Consider the following 20,159-nt stretch of genomic DNA (forward strand, 5'->3'; position numbering starts at 1 on the left):
ACAATAAGGTTTTAAAAGGAAAAGAGCTGATGATTGAGAATCAGAAGGAGTTAAGCATAACTAAGAAGACTTCGCCGATGCTGGAAGATGAAAATCAATGCAAGCCAGGTCATCCGGACTTTGTAGGGTTGCCCTTTCCGAGATTCCTACTTCGGGATCAAACTCAGTAGCTATCACCATGAAAGAAGGCGGGTTACCCATAAACTTTCAGTGCCAATTTCTTGTTCATGAAGATGCGTACAGTTTTTAGAATGTCTTTTTGTTGAATCTATGCCAACTCCTAGGTTGAAGGTTGTTGAGTCTTGTAGTGTCAATGTCAAAAAAAAAAAAAAAAAAAAAAGAAAAAAGAAAAAAGAAGAAGTCATATCTGTCAATCTTTCTTATATAGAGTCAGTGTTCTGTTTTCTATCAGAACTGATGAAGAGCCCATTGAGGTGTGTCAAAAATCATCAATGTACTTACAGTTTCAATTCAATAAAATTGTTGATTTCGTATCTTTGATACTCTATGATTCACTCTTAGATCTTATGTTTAAACAATTAAAGACCCCCTTCTCGGATGAGAATGCAGACGAAATTCACCTCGAGATCTGAAAGATGGTCAAACGAGAGGAAGAGCGTCGAGCATAGCCACTTAAAGAAGAAATCGAAGCCATCGATAGTGGTATCGAAATCCGAAACTCGGGAAAGATGGATTGGCAAAACTTTATCTCCCGAGGAGTGCAAAGAATTGATAAACCTGTTTATAGGGGTTTGAGGTAGTCTTGCTTGATCCTATAAGGATAAATCAGGGGAATGCCCTGTCGTTGAGCAAAGCAAGATTTCATCTGCTTTAGACATCCAGTTGAAGAGTAAAATTTTAAAGAAATAAGCATCAGACATCTTGTGGAGCTGATGAAATACTGAGAGAAGATTTTCAGACAAGGAGTTGTGGAATCTTGAGCATAAATCCAAGATCTTTGAGATGGGAGCGAAGCACAGTGGTTGAAGTTTTGCCTAACATGCCGTCAGACTCCTCGGAAAAAAAAAAAAAATTCAAAAAATAAAAAATAAAAATTCAAAGTCTTTGAACCTTAAGCAAAAGAGCTTGTACATCAAATACATCAGGAGGCCATCCTTGGACGTTTGAGCTTTTATAGCCAAAATCCTAATGTTCTAAAATCCATTTGTAAACCCTTTGGGCCCAAAAGCAAAATTAAACAATTTCTTTTCAAACACATTATAAACCCGGGGCATTTATACACCCGAACTACGTCGGACCTGATCCCCATATCTTCAGGGGTACGTAGGCAACTTGATTTATTCAGGTTCGGTCAAACCTTGGGATAAAATCCCTTTTCAAAATTTTGAAGCTAAATGCTAAACCATTCTTTGAAAAATCCTTAAGTGAACTACGCGGACCTGATCCTCCATTTTTGGGGTACGTAGGTAGTCTGGCTAGACCAGATTCGGTCCAAATCCCTAGAACCTTAGGTATTCAACCCTTTTGAACCCAAGCCCACCTAGAAAGTCCTTCTGGTGAAACAAGCAGAGGTTCGAGGCGAATGAAAAGAAAAACAGAAAGAAAAGAATGAGAGTCTGAAGACCCGCTAGGTTGAAAACCCGAAAGGGCGGCCTAGATAAAGTGATTTTCTTGCTAAGTCAATGACCAAAGAGATTGACTTATGTAAAGTAAGGGTAGTGGTCTGCTGGATTGAAAACTTAAAGTTGCAATCTAGTAAGAGGCAAAGGCTTCCCATGAAAAGTTGAGTTGAATAGAAGCAGAAGGAGTTCCTCAGTTACGTAGAATTCCCAAGTTTGAGTGCAAGCAAAAGTTGAGATAGGTAGTCTTTTAGACTGAAAGCTTGGAAAACAAAAGTTTAGATAAGTAGTCTTTTAGACTGAAAGCTTGCAAGCAAAATTTGAGATAAGTAGTCTTTTAGACTGAAAACTTAGAAAGCAAAAGTTGAGACAAGTGGTCTTTAGACTGAAAACTTGAAAATTAAAAGTTGTGACTTCTTTTGAAGAGGAGACTCAAGAAGACGGAGAAACAATCACTGCATAGGGTAGGATCTTGGAATCCGAATAGTGTCAGCGAGACTTACTTTGACACCTTTTTTAAACTAGGGGCATTAAAACCGAGCAACCCAAAGGGGGTAATAACCATGACGAAAATCCCGATGGAAGAAATTAGAACATCTTGACTTGGTTTTTGAGACTACTCTAAGAGTGGCTGACCTTACCATTTAAAAAATGATACATTTGACTTAAGAGTGAATCAAAATTTAGTCAAGTCCCTTGAATATTGTAAGTCTTCTTTGAAAGAGTCCTCAGGAGTCTGTTCCTTGTTTATCATTATTTTCTTTTAGAATCCAAAGTGTTTGGCACTGAAAAGAATGGGTGCACACCTTCCGAAATGTAAAGAAAAATCTAGAGTAGATCCTGGTTTAATAATCAAGGAAAGGGCAAGAAACATTTGGTCCAAACCTACCAGAGACATCAAGCCTCAAGTAATATTCAGCAAAAAGGAAGAATCTTAGATCTAGCCTTTGTGAAGTTGGTTTTACCACTATACCAAAGAAAGAACCCATGCAAACTCAAATTTTTCCTACTTACCTCGGTTCTGCTTTCTTAAGACCTTGTCATGGAAGCACATCATACTAGGGGCATCTTTTATGACTTGCGTCATAAAAGATATTACATAATGATAACTGAGATATCTATTCTTAGCCAATAGAAACCAGAGAAGCTTGAGCATACTCTTTGAGTTGAATTCCTTGATCAAATTGTATCTTCAGGAGTCAGTTTCAGAAACTTCAATTCCCAGCGGAGTATAGAATCTACTCCTGTATCCTTCAAACCTCATCAGAATGCTTTTCACCTGTTAAAGAGAGTCAGCACCTAAAAATCTCATCAATCTACTTGAGTTTTGCTTTCAGCAAAGATCATGCGCTCTTAGTTATTCTCGATAAGAGATGACTGGCCCATTAGTGAATTTGATTATAGATGATAAATTCTGCATTCCTTTTGAAAGTTTTTCGATATATCTCCTTGGCTCCTAGCTTTGCTATGTTTTAGCCATTGTTCCTCCCCTCGACCTCTAACTTTGTTATGTCAGGTGTTTTCTGGCTCTCGATTCCAGGCTAAAAACTCGATGTATCTCCTTGGCTCCTAGCTTTGCTATGTTATAGCCATTATTTCTTCCTTCGACCTCTAACTTTGTTATGTCAGGTATTTTCTGGCTCTCGATTCCAGGATAAAAACTCGATGTATCTCCTTGGCTCCTAGCTTTGCTATGTTATAGCCATTGTTTCTTCTCTCGACCTCTAACTTTGTTATGTCAGGTGTTTTCTGGCTCTCGATTCCAGGATAAAAACTCAATGTATCTCCTTGGCTCCTAGCTTTGCTATGTTATAGCCATTGTTTCTTCCTTCGACCTCTAACTTTGTTATGTCAGGTGTTTTCTGGCTCTCGATTCCAGGATAAAAACTCGATGTATCTCCTTGGCTCCTAGCTTTGCTATGTTATAGCCATTGTTCCTTCCTTCGACCTCTAACTTTGTTATGTCAGGTATTTTCTGGCTCTCGATTCCAGGATAAAAACTCGATGTATCTCCTTGGCTCCTAGCTTTGCTATGTTATAGCCATTGTTTCTTCCTTCGACCTCTAACTTTGTTATGTCAGGTGTTTTCTGGCTCTCGATTCCAGGATAAAAACTCGATGTATCTCCTTGGCTCCTAGCTTTGCTATGTTATAGCCATTGTTTCTTCTCTCGACCTCTAACTTTGTTATGTCAGGTGTTTTCTGGCTATCGACTCCAGGATAAAAACTCGATGTATCTCCTTGCTCCTAGCTTTGTATTGTTACAGACTTTGTTTCTTCCCTCGACCTTTAACTTTGTTATGTCAGGTGTTTTCTGGCTGTCGATTCCAGGATAAAAACTCGGTGGTAAAATAAAAAATAAAAAATGAAAGCTCTTTGAGTAATTGAAGTGATTGGTTTGTTTGTTTGGTTTGTGCTCTTTGAGCAATTGTTATGTTTACTTTGGCTTAGCCTGATAAAAAAGGAAGAAGAAGTGTTTGTGTTTTTGTAATCGTTCGTTCGTTTTTTGTTAACTAGTTTAGATAGTTGAGTCATGAGTATTAGGGAGAGACTATCTCTTTGAGTTGTCTTAGTTGCCGAGTTAAGAGTCGGTGAGAGGCTATCTCCCTTTAGTTGGTAGAGTCTTTCCCCTGTGAATGTCGTTCTTTAAAAAAAAAAAAAAAAAAATCCAAAAATTTGCTTTATTTTTGGGCCGATCAAAATGTGTCGTCTGTTCAGCTTTGCCATTCGCGTGACAAGCACGCTCTGCCAAAGAGGGGCATCTGTAGACACCCCATTTTGACCGGACCCAAGTTCGTGCTGATTGTGCAAAACCTCGTCCAAAGAGTGAATGGGTGACCCAAATTTAACCCCAGCATAGGTTAAGGTCTCACCAAGATTCCTATAAAATTTCGTTGAAATCCGAGCTTGTTCGCTTAGTAAACAGGTCAAGATAGTAGGCGCAATGCAGACCTAAAGGGGGGTAAATCATCTGAAAGGGGGTTGTCCGCGGAAAAAAAAAGAGAGCCAAAATATATCATTTGTATCTAAAAGGAGGTTGAAATAGCCCGTTTTTGTCGCGGCCAATTCGTGCGCTTAGCACATTTTGTGCGCCCATCAGTATTGTAGTGCCAATATCAGCGGCTCCCTTTTCATATAAAACATGGAAAAAATTAGAAAAAAAAAAAATTTTCATTTGTTTTCTTTCACAGAGAAATTCGAGAGAGAGTGAAAGAGGGAAAAACCCAAATTTCCCAAATCCTAACCCATTTTCTCTTTTTCTCCGATCAGATCTTCTTCTCCGGCGATATTCCAAAGCTTCTCATCTCCATCAAACCTTGGAAACCTTTTTCTTATGCCCCGGTAAAGTCCGATCATCTCCCCCTGCAACTTCCGGTCACCGGAGCTTTGCCCATCTGATCCGAACCCCTCCAATCAATTTTCCGGCCACTTCATCATTTCCGGCGAGCTCGCCTCGTTTTCCGGTCATCAACCGCCGGCCATCACCTTTACCACTTCCTGGAGCCGATTTCCCTCTGCAAATCTGTCTATAAAAAGGGAAATCTCAGATCTGAGATCTGAGATCTGAGAGGGAGAGATAGAGATATATATATATATATATATATGTATATATATATATATAGAGAGAGAGAGAGAGGAGAGCTGAAAAAGAAAATCCCCAAACCCTTGTTGTCTTCTCCGGCAAGATTCTGCCGGAATCCGGTCATCTTCTCCGTCAATCCTTTCTGACTATATAACCGAAGCTCCGAGTGAAAGAGAGAAGGATCTGAGAAAAGAAAAATAGCAGAAAGAGCAAGGAGTCGTCCAACTCATGTCAATGTCCATCTCTAACGTTTCAGGTAATTCGTTCTCTTTCTTTTAATTCTTGTTTAATGGTCAGTTCATGCTGGTTTGGATAGCATATGTTTGCATTCTGTTTGATTATAACCCTTATTGATTTTAAGACTTACCTGGTAGTTTGAATAAAGGTAAGTTTATTGCTAATGTGTATCTGGGTTGAGGATGTTAGGATTTATTTCCAATTAATTTGACTTCACTATATTTCCCGAAATTGGTTGGAGCAAGGGAGGGAGGGATCCCTATTTCGTTGAGTTGAGATAGCAGAGGGAGAGGGAGAGCCCAAAATCCACACTACACCAGCATAAGGTCATCGAAGAGCAACTCAGGCAACGATTCATTTAAGGGTATCCACAAATTCAGGATGGATATTGCACATTACCGTCTAGATGGCAATGCCGATGCAGTAGAGTTTTGCCCTCACTATTTGTTCAACCATATTCTTGCCGCAGCAACATACACCCTGCAAGAAGGTGTTGAGCCTAGTCGATCTGGAAGCATATCACTTTTCTCTGTTGACATTGATAGAGGCCTGGAATTATTTCATTGCATAGAAACAGCTGGTGTCTTTGACATAAAATGGAACAGGGGTGGAGTTGACGTGTATCATTTACTTGCCCTAGCTGATGCTGGCGGCTGTTTGAGACTTCATGGTTTACAGTGCAGTTCAGATGTGTCAGGAGCTGGAGGGGCCATGCTGAGAGAAATTGGTGGAGAAAAGAGAAGCTCAACTTCAGATATCACAAACCTGGAAAGCCCATGAGTTTGAAGTCTGGACAACTTCTTTCGATGCACACCAACCACATATGTTATACACTGGCTCCGATGACTGTAGATTCAGATGTTGGGATTTGCGGGAAAGTCCCTCGAACTTGGCATTTCAAAATACAAAGACTCATAAGATGGGTGTATGCTGCATCGCTAAGAGCCCCACAGATTCAAATTCACTTCTCACTGGGAGCTATGATGAGTTCCTCAGGGTATGGGATGTGAGATCGATATCAAAGCCCGTTAATGAGAATTCTATCAGTTTAGGGGGAGGAGTGTGGAGACTCAAGCACCATCCTCATATACAAGGACTTGTTTTGGCAGCTTGCATGCACAATGGCTTTGCAATTGCGAGGATTGGGAGGGAAAATATCGAAGTAGTAGAGAGTTATGGGAAGCATGAATCCCTTGCGTATGGAGCTGATTGGCGGAAGGTGCGATGCTTGTATTTGAAGAGTACAATGGGAAAACCATATCGAGTATTCTAAAAGTTGGGGAAATGAAGGCTCTAGCCCAAGCCCATCTTTTTAGGGGACTTGCTAAGTCCCATTAGTTTTTTTTTTCCTTTCTCTTTTAGGAAGACTTTCCCAGTCTTTTAGATGCTTTTAGATTTTAGTTCCCTTATTCATTGCAAGGGCGATGAAGGCGCTAGCCCAAGCCCATCTTTAGGGGCTCGCTCAATCTAAGTAGCGCTCCCCTCTCTTGTTTAGTAGGCCTACTCAACCTTTCAGATATGCCCCCTGTTACGCACTACAATTTGTATAAATTAGAATTATCATAATCTTTTGATTTCTTTTTTATATATATTCTTCTCTTGTGCTAATCTTTGAGTTAGGTTTTGAAGATGATAATAAATGGACTGCTCAGGTGAGACTCTCTTAAAGTTCATACACTTGTCTTTTATTTAAATAAATTGTTTTAGGAAAGAAGGAGATCAGATGACTACTCTATTCGATATTATCGACATGAGTACTGTCTGATCTCAAGGCGGGCATAGAAATATTATCCTGTGTATTTGTGATATCAGATGATTACTTTAGCATCATCTGATTTCACCCCCATATTGGGGCAGTGGTACTTGTGGTTGGGCATAGAAGTGTTTAATGTTGTTTCCTGCTTTATTAGGCTATCCAGCGGCTGGTCTGGACTAATTAATGTTGTTTATCATTGTATGATTGCTATTATTACAGATTGTGCACTCTTTAGTTGTAGATCATATTTTGCTGATATTTGATTTGTTTTTATAATAATTGATTGAAATTTGCGATTATCTGGTAGCATTTTCCTCTCTCTTTGATTAGACTAGCACAGTCTTTTAGATTTCTGTTAGATTTCTTTAGATACTATAACCTGTACTAGGAGACATACTCTGTCTCGTTAGGCAATCCTCCTTTGGAGGCAAGCCTCATTTGTAGAATCCTCTCTGAGATTACACCTCAGTTTGTTCATTTGTTAATTAGAGACCAATTTGGTCAATTAGTTGTCTTAGCCTTGCTTCCCCCTTTGCAAGGGCAATGATAAGATTGCTTAGAGCCCATCTTTGTGTGTTTGGGAGACCCGTCCGGTCTCATTCTCTCGTTAATCCTCTTTGTGTGCTTTTTGATTTTGGGAGAACACCCTACTCGGCTTGGCTTCATACCCCTACCCTTATGGGTATTGGGTTGCACATTTGTTGCACCCTGAGGGCTAGGTAGCTGTCCGGCCCGGCTGGATGTTTTTACCTTTGCTAAATATGCACAAGGTCTCTTATTTCCTTTTAGACCCGTCCGGTCTCATTCTCTTGCTAAACCTCCTCTTTGTGCTCCGTTTGGTTTTGGAAGAATACCCTACTCGGCTTGGCTTCATACCCCTACCCTTATGGGTATCAGGTTGCATATTTGTTGCACCCTAGGGCTAGGTAGCTGTCCGGCCCGGCTGGGTGTTTTACCTTTGCCAAATGTGCACAAGGCCTCTTATTCCTTTTTGCTTGTGAGCTTCTCCTTATTCGATAGTTCATTCGCATAGGAGTCAGCTTTGATTAGAGAGTCTTTGACTCATTCATCCTTTAGATGGTGTTATTAGAGAGTCTTTGACTCATTTGCCTTTTAGGTGGTGTTATAGGAGAGTCTTTGACTCATTTGTCTTTAATGTAGTGTTATTAGAGAATCTTTGACTCATTTATCCTTTAATTAGCATTAGTGGAGTCTTTGACTCGTGTTTCTTTCTCTTTTAGAGAGTCTTTGTTTCGTTTATCCTTTAGTTGGTGTTGGTGGAGTCTTTGACTCGTGTTCCTTTTCTTTTAGAGAGTCTTTGACTCATTTATCCTATGTCGATGTTTGTGGAGTCTTTGACTCGTGTTTCCATCTCTTAGAGAGTCTTTGACTCGTATATCCTTTAGTTGTTGTCAGTGGAGTCTTTGACTCGTGTTTCCATCTCTTAGAGAGTCTTTGACTCATTTATCCTTCAGTCGGTGTTTTTGGAGTCTTTGACTCGTGTTTCCATCTCTTAGAGAGTCTTTGACTCGTATATCCTTTAGTTGTTGTCAGTGGAGTCTTTGACTCGTGTTTTCATCTCTTAGAGAGTCTTTGACTCGTGTATCCTTTAGTTGTTGTCGGTAGAGTCTTTGACTCGTGTGTTCTTCTCTCTTAGAGAGTCTTTGAATTGTGTTTCCTTTTCTTTCAGAGAATCTTTGGTTCATTTATTCCTTTGGTGATGTTATTAGAGAGTCTTTGACTCATTTATCTCTTTCGCAGCTTTCTTAGAGAGTCTTTGACTCATTTGTATTTTCAGTTGGATTTATTAGAGAGTCTTTGACTCGCCTTTCCTTTTGCAGTCATTAGAGAGTCTTTGACTCCGTTATCTCATTTTCAGTGTTTTCAGTTACTCTTATTAGAGAGTCTTTGACTCGTTTGCTCTTATAACGGTGATATTAGAGCATAGTTTTCCTTATTCACCCTAGGGTTTAGCCCTAGGGTTTTGCTTTGTATATTCCCTTAGGTCTTTGACCAAAAGGGTGGAAAACTCTTTAAATTTCAAAAACATTGGAAAAAGTTTTAAAATCCAAAAACATTGAATATTTTAAAAATTCAAAAACATTAGAAATTTAAAACATAAAAAATAGTTGATTTGCTGTAAGTGTTTGTTATTTTGAGAGTTCGTTTCGAACTACGTTGGCTTGATCCTCTTCCGAGGTACGTAGTGCAGCTTGGGATTTACATCCCAAGTCCAGCCAAACTTTTTTGTAAATAAACGTTTTAAACCTTCTTCAAAAACCTTTAAAATCTTGTTTTCAAAAGATCTTCCTCTAGAGTTAGGAGTTTCTCCTAGATAGAGAGTTTTTAGAGTTAGGTTTTTTCTTTTGATAGGTTGTTTGATTGTTTGTTTGCTGTGTGCTTGTTTTAGAGTTAGGGGTCTGTCCTAGAGTTATAGGAGCGCCTCCGTCCGGTCAGTCGGCGATCCACATCGCCGAGTGATGACTAGAGTAGGATACGTTAGTCCACCTTTGGTTTTTCTTAGGAAATACAGCCTAGTTACACATAGGTTGTAGGAACCACCTGCATTAGCCTAGGGCTAATCTGCATTTAGTTAGGGCATATAGGGTGTCCTAAAATCCACAATTCACTGGAATTTAAATAATCATATAATAAACTTTAATAACTAGTCCGGTCTTTTAGATCGAGTCTAGGATAGAGGTCTAGGTGTCTTAGGCATCATAGCTTAGAATAGGCGCGAAGAACTACGTTGCCTTGATTCTCGTGGAGGCGGGGATACGTAGGCTTCTTTGGATGAATACCAGACCATCCGAGGACTCGGGCTAATAATTTAGAGTCTTAGGATTTATTATGTTGTTATTATATGTTTTGATGTGTTTTCTTACTTTCTCGTACTGATCCTATACCTTTTGCTGTAGCTTGCATGTGTTTGCACATCAGAACTTAGACACCCATTAGGTTTGTCACTCATAACCTAGCTATGCTTAGGTGGCACATCTTTCATTTTATTTTATATGTGTTCATTATCTTTATCCTCAGGAAATGCATGCTTAGGTAGACGATTCTTGAGGATTGTTCCCATTTCAGATGATTTTTACCCAAACTTCTTTGGAGTTAATAATAAATGGCATAAGAGACCAAGTGCTTGCACTCGGACGAATCGGGGGTGCTCTCAGACCTTCCCCATTCGTAACCAGGCACGAACCCATATATATTTCTGGTTATCCATTGCACAGAGGATTTGATTTTAGGGTTCCATGGCATATCCATGGATGACGACTCTGAGTTTATTTTAGGTATGTCTCGGTTTCGAACCTCGGTTCCGGATCGAGACATATCTCTTTCTTTTTATATCGCCACTCGTGCTATGCTATGAGGGTGGCATCCGTTTCGAGAGTTCCTTGGTAGAGCTCTCCATTCACGTGGATGATCCAGAGGATGGTGTAGGGACTAGTTTCCCTCACCTCACTACCTCTTCGGATCGGGGTCCACACCAGTGTATTAAACCACTTTTACAAAGCATGAACCCCTATTTACTCTCTTGGGACCATACTTTACACTCTTTGAAGCACTATTTACACTCTTGGAACAAATAAATTGTGGTTCCGAGGTGTTCATAATGGTTCCGATTATATACATGCTGAGTATGAGTACCTTAACCACTATCAATACACTCATAATCACTTATAAAGTGTATGAAAGTCTATTTACACTCTTGGAACCACTACTTACACTCTTGGAACCACAATTTTGTGGTTCCAAGGTCTACATAATGGTTCCAATTGTATAAATCGATTGTGTACATAAAGCAACCAAATAGGATTGATAATGGGATTGATAATGGGTTTGATATTGGATTTACAAACATTGAACCATTTAAAAACTTTACAACCATTGAACCATTGAGAGAGAGAAAGAGAGAGGTCAAAAGATTCATCTAAAACCTAAGCAAGAGAGGATGAGAATAAACCAAAAAATCACACAACATGAAAACAACATCTTTAACCTAATCAAGAGATGACCTACCGGCGCACACGAAGAAATCTCACGTTTGGGGAAGAAGAGGGTGTTCACAATGGAGGTTTTTATCAAAAGCCAATGAAAATGGAGCTTAGAACGTTTGGCAATGGCAAGCTTCCATGGGGTTTCATGGAGTTTCTTACGTTTGGGGAAGAAGAGGGTGAAAAGGTGAAGGGAAAAGGTGATAGGGTAGGTGAAAATGCACAGGGAAGTGAGCTAAAAAGGTGAAGGGAAAAGGAGGAGGGAGGGTATTCTTGTCCTTTGGGATTTCTAGAAGCACCTGACAGCCCTTATTTCACAAAAAAAGATAACTTACCCTTACTTGACAATTGAACCAAAACTTTACATTTTTCTAACAAATTTTCCTTTATTTTAATAATAAAACATTATTTTCATTCAAAATACATTTTTTTGTGAAAAGATTTTTCAAAGCATATTTATATGTGAAAAATGGTGCCGTTCTGTCTTTCGAATTTTCAATAAAAGAAAGCTTATGGTCTCATTTCAAGCAATCGTTTTGGAATTGTTAAGGATTCTAGATGGCTACTGAATTTGCACAACCAAGTTTGATAATGAAACGATCTCACCATGTCTTTTTTAAATTCACATGTAAGAATATCAGATTGTAGAAATAAAAGCTCATGATTCTGTTTCCCCAATGAGGCCCCCAATTAAACGTTACATAATTCATTTTGCTTGGAAAATCAATGGTCACACAATTTTATAGAAAATATTAAGAAAATATTTCCTGACCAACGGGTAAGATAATCCATCACTGCTCGAAGACGAATAATCCAATTATGTATGTCCCTCATTGTAGTATACTGAAGTGAATGCATCGATGGACCATACATGTCCTGGACTCCATCCTATATCTCATGTGAATAAAAAATCCGTTAGTCAGGTCGGAACCATCCTAACCATCTTCAGCCCTTGGATCGGAAAATTAGATCGCTCAGTTGAAATATTTTTGAGGCCATTGGAAATCCAAGTGAACGGTCCAAATTGATTTATTATAGGTGTACCTAGACCTGGTAAAAAGTGACCAGGACCCGCGGGTCCACCCAGCCCACCCGTAAATTCCGGGTCCGGGTCACGAATCTGTGACCTGTTTGAAATTGACCCGCGGGTGACTGTAGAGAAGTACAAAAGTTTTATTTTGGCCTTTTTCCGTAATTGTCATAGTTTTTCAATTTTCTTTGTAGTTTTTTTGGGAATTGTCATATTTTAATACAACCTTTTGGTATTTTTTTGGTAATTTTTCCATTTTCCGTAATTTTTCATTTAAATCTTGGTACCGCATGATTATTCTATATTGCTATTATTTATTGCTAACCACCTTTGAGCAAATCGTACTTCTGCCGATCTTTGAAGCAAAGGATGGGCGACAAGCCTAAAAGTAGCCTCATCGAAGGTGGCTAGCGAATCCCTATACAAAAAAAAAAAAACGTCAAAAATCCGAGTGACCCGCGGGTCGACCCTGCCCGTACGAGCAGGGTGCGGGTCCAGGCTCAATGACCCGTAAAATTTTCTGAGTCATTTTGACCCGACCCGTTTGACCGGACCAGTACGGGCCGGGTCAAACCGGGCCCGCCCGCCCGTTTGCAGGTCAAGATGTACCCACTTGTGCAACAAAGATGAGCACATTGTATCATTGCTGGATTTACCAGCTTTAACGAATTTTGATGAGGGCACTCTCACTTTATTAAAAGTACGGTATGGCCCGCACTACAGGATGATCCAAACCGTCCATTAGATGGGCCACAGCCTAAATAGGTTGTGCCTCAAAAATCATTTCCATAGGTTGAACCTAGCCCGCCGATCTGAATGTTAGAGGGTTGATCTAATCCTCTATAGAAATAATTTTTGGGGCACAACCTATTTAAGCTGTGGCTATCTAAGGGACGGTTTGGATAATCTTATGAGCGGGACATACAGTACTATTAATAAAGTGAGGATTGCCCTCATCAAGAGGGGCCCAACAAGCATCTCCTAACAATCCCTCTTTTTAATAGTACTGTATGGTAGTTGTGGGACCCACTGAGATGAACGGTCCAGATCACGTCAGCAATCTATTCTTCTCTTCTACGGTTGAATTCTTTATTCTATTCCCCCCTTCGCTTCTACGCAGTTAAACTCATGGCTTTCTGCTCTTTCCGCCATTATCACACCATGTCGAAAATGATAAAAACACCCGATCTCGATCTTTGATCAACATGATGAACAGTAACGGAAGCAACAAAGAATCGAACGGTGCTCCTCAGCCCGATAAATGGTATAACCTAACCCTAGGTTCATCATTCCAACACAAATCCTCCTCAAAGTTCTTCACCTTGCGATGTAAGTAAAAACCAAAACAAACATAACCCTACAGCTATCCCATCATCTTTTTCCTTTCTTTTATTAGAGAAATCTATACACGTTCTAGTTTTTTGCTCCGTAATTCCATATTTTCCCAATTTTTTTTATGGATTTGGGTTATGTATCGGTTGACAGGAAATCTGACTACTTGTTTTTCTCAATCCTGTTCTAGGGTTTTGGTTCGTGATTCCCTTTTTCTGATGAATTAGAAGATGAAAACTTAACTAGATGCTTTTATTACTCTTATTTCTCGGTTTTTGCATGATTATTCCATGTTCTTCTTAATAACCTCTTCTCAGTTTGCATTATAATTCCTTATTTTTTCGTAAAATATGAATTTTAGGTGAGTTTATCTGGTGTCTCTATACTAAAATCAGCCTTTTGATTCTGACATGTTCTATTTCGTCTTCTTTTTTTTCATATAGTAATGTCTTTAGTTAGCTTTTAGGATTTTTCAGGATAATTATTTTCCCTTTTGTATTATTGGATGTTTTTGTAGTGGCACCAATTGAAGTATACTCACCCCCACCTGAATCTTCATGTTTTTGTTATTCATATTTTTTTTTGTCATGTATATTCTGTTCTTATTTCAAGTTTTTTTGAAATTTGTAGATGAATTTAAACCGGCATCGATTGATAAGAATCAAGCTGGATTGCTGCACAAGAATAAGGAAAACAGGGTCAATGTAGAATTCAACAACAATCAACCTGGAAAACCCAAGGTATCCTTTGAGGGTAGCACCGAAGATTACAAGGACAATGATGGGGTCCTGTTCTTTGATAGTGGGACCTTCCGGTTGGAGCGGTTGCACAGAGCAGTGAAGCGGTTGAGGCATGTTCGCCTTCCTGGTGAGTCTGCGGCTCCAACGGCCATTTCTGCCACCACTACAGTTTGGCCAGCTATGGAGTCTCGTTTATCCCCGATTGGAAAGGCAGCAAAATCACAGCTATTGAATAAACCCGTAGTGCATTCCGTGCCTGTAAGTTTCTGACTTGGAACAAATTATGAAATTTTCCATTCCTTTTGGAATATGCGAAATGAAGAATTGTACTGTTTTTATTTCTCCTTTTTAAATTTTAGATTCCAAGGCTCTCTAGAGTCTAGAGTCTAGAATGCTTGTGTGCTTGATGGTTTGATATTCTAAAAACTTATTTCTTTTCATCTTCTATGCTATTAGTATTATTTGCTCAGACCTGTTTTCCTTCAACTAAGCGAAGTTCGGTGTATGAATGTGTAGGCAGATTGATTCATATGCAACATATTTCATGGACTAGTTAAAATCTAGTTTTGCTATATCTGCCAACAAGACGTCAAATAGTTGTAGTTTTGATCGATCAACAATTTTATCTTTATTGCTGTTGGTTTATTTAAGGAAACAAGATTTAAGAACATTAATGCGTCAATAAAACTGGACAGGAATGGACACATTTTCCCAAATGAAAGCTCAATGGTTCGTGAGGCAAGATTTGATTATAAAAACGTAGTAATATTGACGATGTGATGTTTTGAGCCTTTTGACAAGATTTGCATCAGAATCAATATAGTTTCCGATGAACACACATACACACACATATTATTTGACAGATTCACACACAATTTGTTCAAAGGAATGCTATAGAAGTACCTGTTGACAACAAAAGAATGCCATATCACTAAAATACCATTGTAAGATCACAACTACAATTGTAACTTATTGAACCAACATAGTATGACTACAAAACTGGAGAATGTAAAATCAACATTTCTAGCTCTCTATAAAAATTTAATGTCTATCACACTAAGAGCTTTAGTGTGTGCGTCTACTAGGTTGCCCTTGCTTCTATGAATAAACCTTGGTGGTTTCTTTCTTCATTTGCTCCCTTACAAAATGACACAGCATGTATTTGTCTCTTTTATAAGTGATTGGGCTACTAACAATGCGGATGACACTCCCATTTCCCTATTACAAGTTTTGGAGTTTTTTCATAACCAATTCTTTCATAGCCTTTTTCACCAAAATGACTTCACTGGCCGAGTAAGCTGTGTTTCTGGTCCATTGAAAATTCATTATGTTTGCAGCCAAGCATTCAAAATCTAAGTCGTGGCATACTTGTTTAGCTTCTTAGTCGTGGCATACTTGTTTAGCTTCTTAGTCGTGTATACTTATATTTGTTCCCTAATCTTTTAGGTAGAAAGACTCTTCTTTGCTTCTTTAGCTCAACCATCGAGCCCATGACATTTCTCATCACCATGATCATGTTTCAAAGAAAAAGGAGAGAGATAACCTTGTCTGCCCATTTAAAAAAAAAAGATAACCTTCTCTGAATGTTTAATAACTTAGCGAACTAGGCATGAGGAACCATGTTTTGGCCTAGGTGTAGATGGGGTTTTTAAGCTTGCAAACATTGCTGTGTGGAGCACTGTTTGAAAACTCTCAAAGTCAATCATTTACTTGCTTGAGGAGACTCAATTTTGAGCGTACTAAGTCAATAGAATCCCCCCTTGACTCACCCGAGTCAATAAAAAATTTGCGGCATCAGTCATTGACATGCCCCATTTGACTCAATTTACCTTGGACAAGTTATTGTCCGAGTACGGTTTCTTACACTGGTGTGTAGATAATCAAAACAAGTATTGGGAGCAACCCCACCATAAGTAGTTGAACAAGCAAATATATGTGACTAATATATTAACTTAACATGCATAAATTCCATTTTTCCATCATTTTCATAATGATTTAACACCATGGAGTTTTTCTGACCAATGTTCTGTGCGTGCATAGCTAGGTTGCTGGCCTTACATAGAATTGCTTCATTCTTTATTGGAACAATTAATGGATCAATTATATGCCTCTAAGGACATGTGTGATTAGGAAAATTATTCTGCGTTTTATTTTTATTTTATTTTTTTGATGTCATTATCTTTTGTTTGTTTTTAAAATCAAAGTCCTCTTTTCATGCGCACAATGATAATTTGGAAGTCTTCTTTTCTGTTGTTGATACAGCTAGAGGTGGAACGAATTGATATTGGCAAGTCAGAGAGCCCAGGTTTGTCTTTTGTGTTACACGGTTTCATATTTACTTCTTTCAATGTGTCAATAAGGAAGTAACTGGCATATACACAACTTTAGTTGATGGAAGCTGATGTATTGTGAAATCAGTTGCCATTCGCCATTTCTTTGAAGGATAACTAACTGTGTTTACTTGTGTTAGCACTTCCTGCTTTGAAGTTGATACAGTACAACTGTAAAAGCATCGAGTGAAAACTTAAATGAGATGCAGAGCAGCTTAATCTTATCCCAACCTGGAGATCAGTGTTTTAAAGGCTCCTCTAGTGAGGCGAGGTGTTCAGCTTAAGCCTTGAGGTGTGAGGTGTTTGGGCCTTTGATTTTCTGATTTAAAAAAATATATAGGAAATAGCAAACAGAAAAATTCTAGAAAAAGGTGTGCATCGTTTTCCAAGTAAATCCTCTTTTAATTAAGAACAAAAGTAAATCCTCAATTATCCACTACATGGAGAAAATATTATAAAGTCTAGAATATAATGTTTCCCTATGGTTGTTCCCCAAATGCTTATTATGTATTTTTCAAAAAAAAATCCTTGTTTTTTCCACATAACAATCAGTCAACCACAATACACTCGAGAGAAACAAAACAAAAACAACACAAAAGAAATAGAAAAAATTGAATATTTCTAAATGATTGAAGGTAGGTTAGAGAAAATTTTGAGAAAAAGGAGATTTGTACTCATCATTGCAATATGTGCTCATTTTCTATAATCTTCAAATTAAAATTGTAGATCTTGATGAGAGGTAATCAAGTGGACGTGGTGGAATGCAGTTCCATTGAACAATTGGGAAGTATTATTGAAAATACCAATCTAAAAAAGCTAACCCCCCAAACCCCGGATTCTCTATTTTCTCATATGAGGGTGTTTTGATTCGTACAGTAGCCTTGGTACACCTCACCCAACTTAACCTTTAGATTAGGTTTAAGTTGAAAAAGAAAAAAGAAAAAAGAAATGTAATTAAATGCCAAAGCTTTCATCCCCTTTCTATGACTACAGGCTTAGGCCTCCGATTTTAGACGTGCACTGTAGTACTTCATGCAAGAAAGAAAAAAAAATCCCAGCAATTCTATTATCCAATACCAAGCATATTCCCCTCACTTCATTCAATTTCTCCCAATTAAAACGTTGTTGAATTGTACTAACTGCACCACACTATTTGAGATCAGGGCATCGTACCACCAAATTTGAGAACAAGTTTCAAGAAGAACTTTTTATTTCTTCTATGTAAAAAAGAAACTCCTCAAATGCGTCAAAAGAACAAATGCCCATATGTGATTATATGTAAATATTTATATCCCTCAAAACCTTAGTCGATACTTGATTTAATTCTAGCCCTTCATCTACTTGATTTAAACCTTAGTCGATACTTTGAAATAAAAGAACCCTTAATTAAATTATATTAGTTTTAATTTTTAAACTACAAAGTGGGTGTCTATTTTATGTGTTTCTTCTAGAACATAACTTAACTTAACCCAACAACACTTCTAAAGCCCAAAATATTACTTACATTTTACAATGATAGGACTCACAAAAAACCACTTGAAACAAATTAAATAAAACTTCTATAATAAAACTCACATATAATAAAATTAGAAGCTAACTAGCATATATGATTAGTTTTTGTTGTTGTTGTGTGTGTGTGTGTGTATTAATTTTTCAAATCATCAATCCATAAAAAAATGAAAATTTATGCACCAATCCATATGCAAAAATGCATCAAGTCAACAATTAGTTGATGCATTTGCACCATAATTGAAGAAACACGAAAAAACGTAAAATAAACACTTGCCAAACAAAAATGTGAAGAGCCAAGCTTCTCGATGCACTTTAGTCAAAATTATAATGTCGACCAAAGTTCTACAATTTACTTACTAAAGTTCTATATAGCCTCACTCAACACATTTCATACCATCAGTTACTAGCTTTGCGTAGTCATTTCCTGTAGGATTAATAGAGATTTCAGTTCAAATTCTAAATCTATAAGCTAAACATTTGAAATGCTTGCACATCTCCATGACTTATGGAAAAGGCTTACGGGCATGTGTTTTTGCCGCCAGGTACTTCTAAATGTACTATATAAGTAAATCTGAAACATTTTATAGATCCAGTTGTGCTCATCTTATTCAATCCTAATCATTCATTATGCTAAAAATACTCATTATCAGTCTTGTCCAATGCCAGTCTCTTCTTAGAAGTAATGAATATCGTTCCATGTCTAATATGATTGACAGACCAAAAAGAACATGCAAGAGAAAGAAATGACTCATTTCTTTGTTTTTAACTGTATAAGTATCCACTCATTTGAGGGTGAAAAATGAGTGGGCCCCACCCATGCTATGCATGAAGTGTAAGAAAATCCAAAGTATGAAAAAAATTTCTCATGCAAAGTGTTTTCCAATTATTTTTTTTAAACCATTAAAAAAAGAGAGTATCCACTCATATTTGTATTCCAGTCTTTGTTGTTAAATTCAGTATCTTATCTTATGTCTCAGGTGCAAAACCTACTGCCAAGAGCAATGGTTATCTCTCAGTTCCCCCAAACCCATCTATTATATCTCCAAATCCAAACAATTATGTACTAGATGAGAACATAGATTTAGTTGTGGATGACGATGGAGCTACGCCCAACAAGACGGGTACTGCTGCACAAGAAGCAAACTCCAGACTCGATATCAATGTGCCAAATCAGAATCAGAATGACACCGATGAAGAGATTGCTGATGTGGATGTCAGCAATGATGAGGCGGACAAAGGGCCCAATGCTGCAGAAGCTCTGCGGGCCCAGGTTAACGCAGAGGGGAGGGTGGGCCAGACTTCCAGTTCAGGTGGAACCAGTGGGAGTGGAAGTAGTGTGAGCAGTAGCAGTGACAGTGAAGGCAGTGAGGATGACTCTGTAAGCTCAGGTGGGGATGTGGAAATTTGACTGATTCAAGAAGGATAAATATATAATGGGAAGTAGCCATTCGAGTTTCAGAAGTACAGAAAATGCTTAATCTTCTAAAACGGCGGAACCCTTCTGGTTCAAAAGGATGGTACAGATGAGAAGATGGGTTCCTTCATGGGCACTACAGATTTCTGTGGTTTGGATGGATATTTGTGGAGGGGGTATTTTCATAAACTTAATTTGAGCCAGACCCCCTCTAATTTTTGTGGGGCAATTTTTTGCCGGTTACTCAATTTAACTTGCTGGTTGAGCTGTGTGTGAAATTATCTGTTAAATATTGTATGCCTCCATGCCATTGCTATTGGGGAATTTCCAGTAATTTTTTTGCAGATGAAGTTTCTCTCCTTGTATGCTATCAACATTCATTACCCAACCTAACCTAAGCTTTTTTGAATGAATTTTTGTTGGACTCTTCCTAATCCCACCTTGCCTACTAAAAAGAAAAATCAATAGACAATTTTTTTTTTGGCAAAAATGCCTTTTGACTAACTCTAAAATCATGCCATTTTCCATTTTTTGTTTTGGTTTTCTTATGAGTATTTTAATAATTTTTAATATGAGAAATACCATGACAATCTTTAGGCAAACAAACCATGATTTTAGAGCTGTTTGAAGGGTATTTTATCAGCA

General features: G+C 38.2%; 1 protein-coding gene and 1 pseudogene across 1 annotated transcript; both read left to right on the top strand.

Moving 5' to 3' along the window:
* Window positions 1–5,657: 5,657 nt before the first annotated feature.
* Window positions 5,658–6,672, top strand: LOC143854849 (uncharacterized; annotated as a pseudogene).
* A 6,606-nt stretch (window positions 6,673–13,278) lies between these two features.
* LOC143854707 (uncharacterized) lies at window positions 13,279–19,884 on the top strand. The gene is made up of 4 exons (XM_077364804.1): window positions 13,279–13,515; window positions 14,149–14,516; window positions 16,521–16,563; window positions 19,078–19,884. Exons 1-4 carry the CDS (start codon window positions 13,392–13,394, stop codon window positions 19,506–19,508), a joined length of 966 nt encoding a protein of 321 aa, XP_077220919.1. The 5' UTR covers window positions 13,279–13,391; the 3' UTR covers window positions 19,509–19,884.
* Window positions 19,885–20,159: the final 275 nt, after the last annotated feature.

The sequence above is a fragment of the Tasmannia lanceolata genome, unplaced genomic scaffold (genome assembly GCF_043159265.1).
Source record: "Tasmannia lanceolata isolate RefF3 unplaced genomic scaffold, GAP_Taslan_0.1 ptg000020l, whole genome shotgun sequence".
NCBI classification, from domain to species: Eukaryota; Viridiplantae; Streptophyta; class Magnoliopsida; order Canellales; family Winteraceae; genus Tasmannia; species Tasmannia lanceolata.

Coding starts and splice junctions, on each gene's coding strand:
- LOC143854707 (XM_077364804.1), top strand. CDS start 13,392: ATGATGAACAGTAACGGAAGCAACAAAGAATCGAACGGTGCTCCTCAG. Junction 13,516..14,148: donor AAAGTTCTTCACCTTGCGAT/GTAAGTAAAAAC, acceptor TGAAATTTGTAG/ATGAATTTAAACCGGCATCG. Junction 16,564..19,077: donor TGGCAAGTCAGAGAGCCCAG/GTTTGTCTTTTG, acceptor CTTATGTCTCAG/GTGCAAAACCTACTGCCAAG.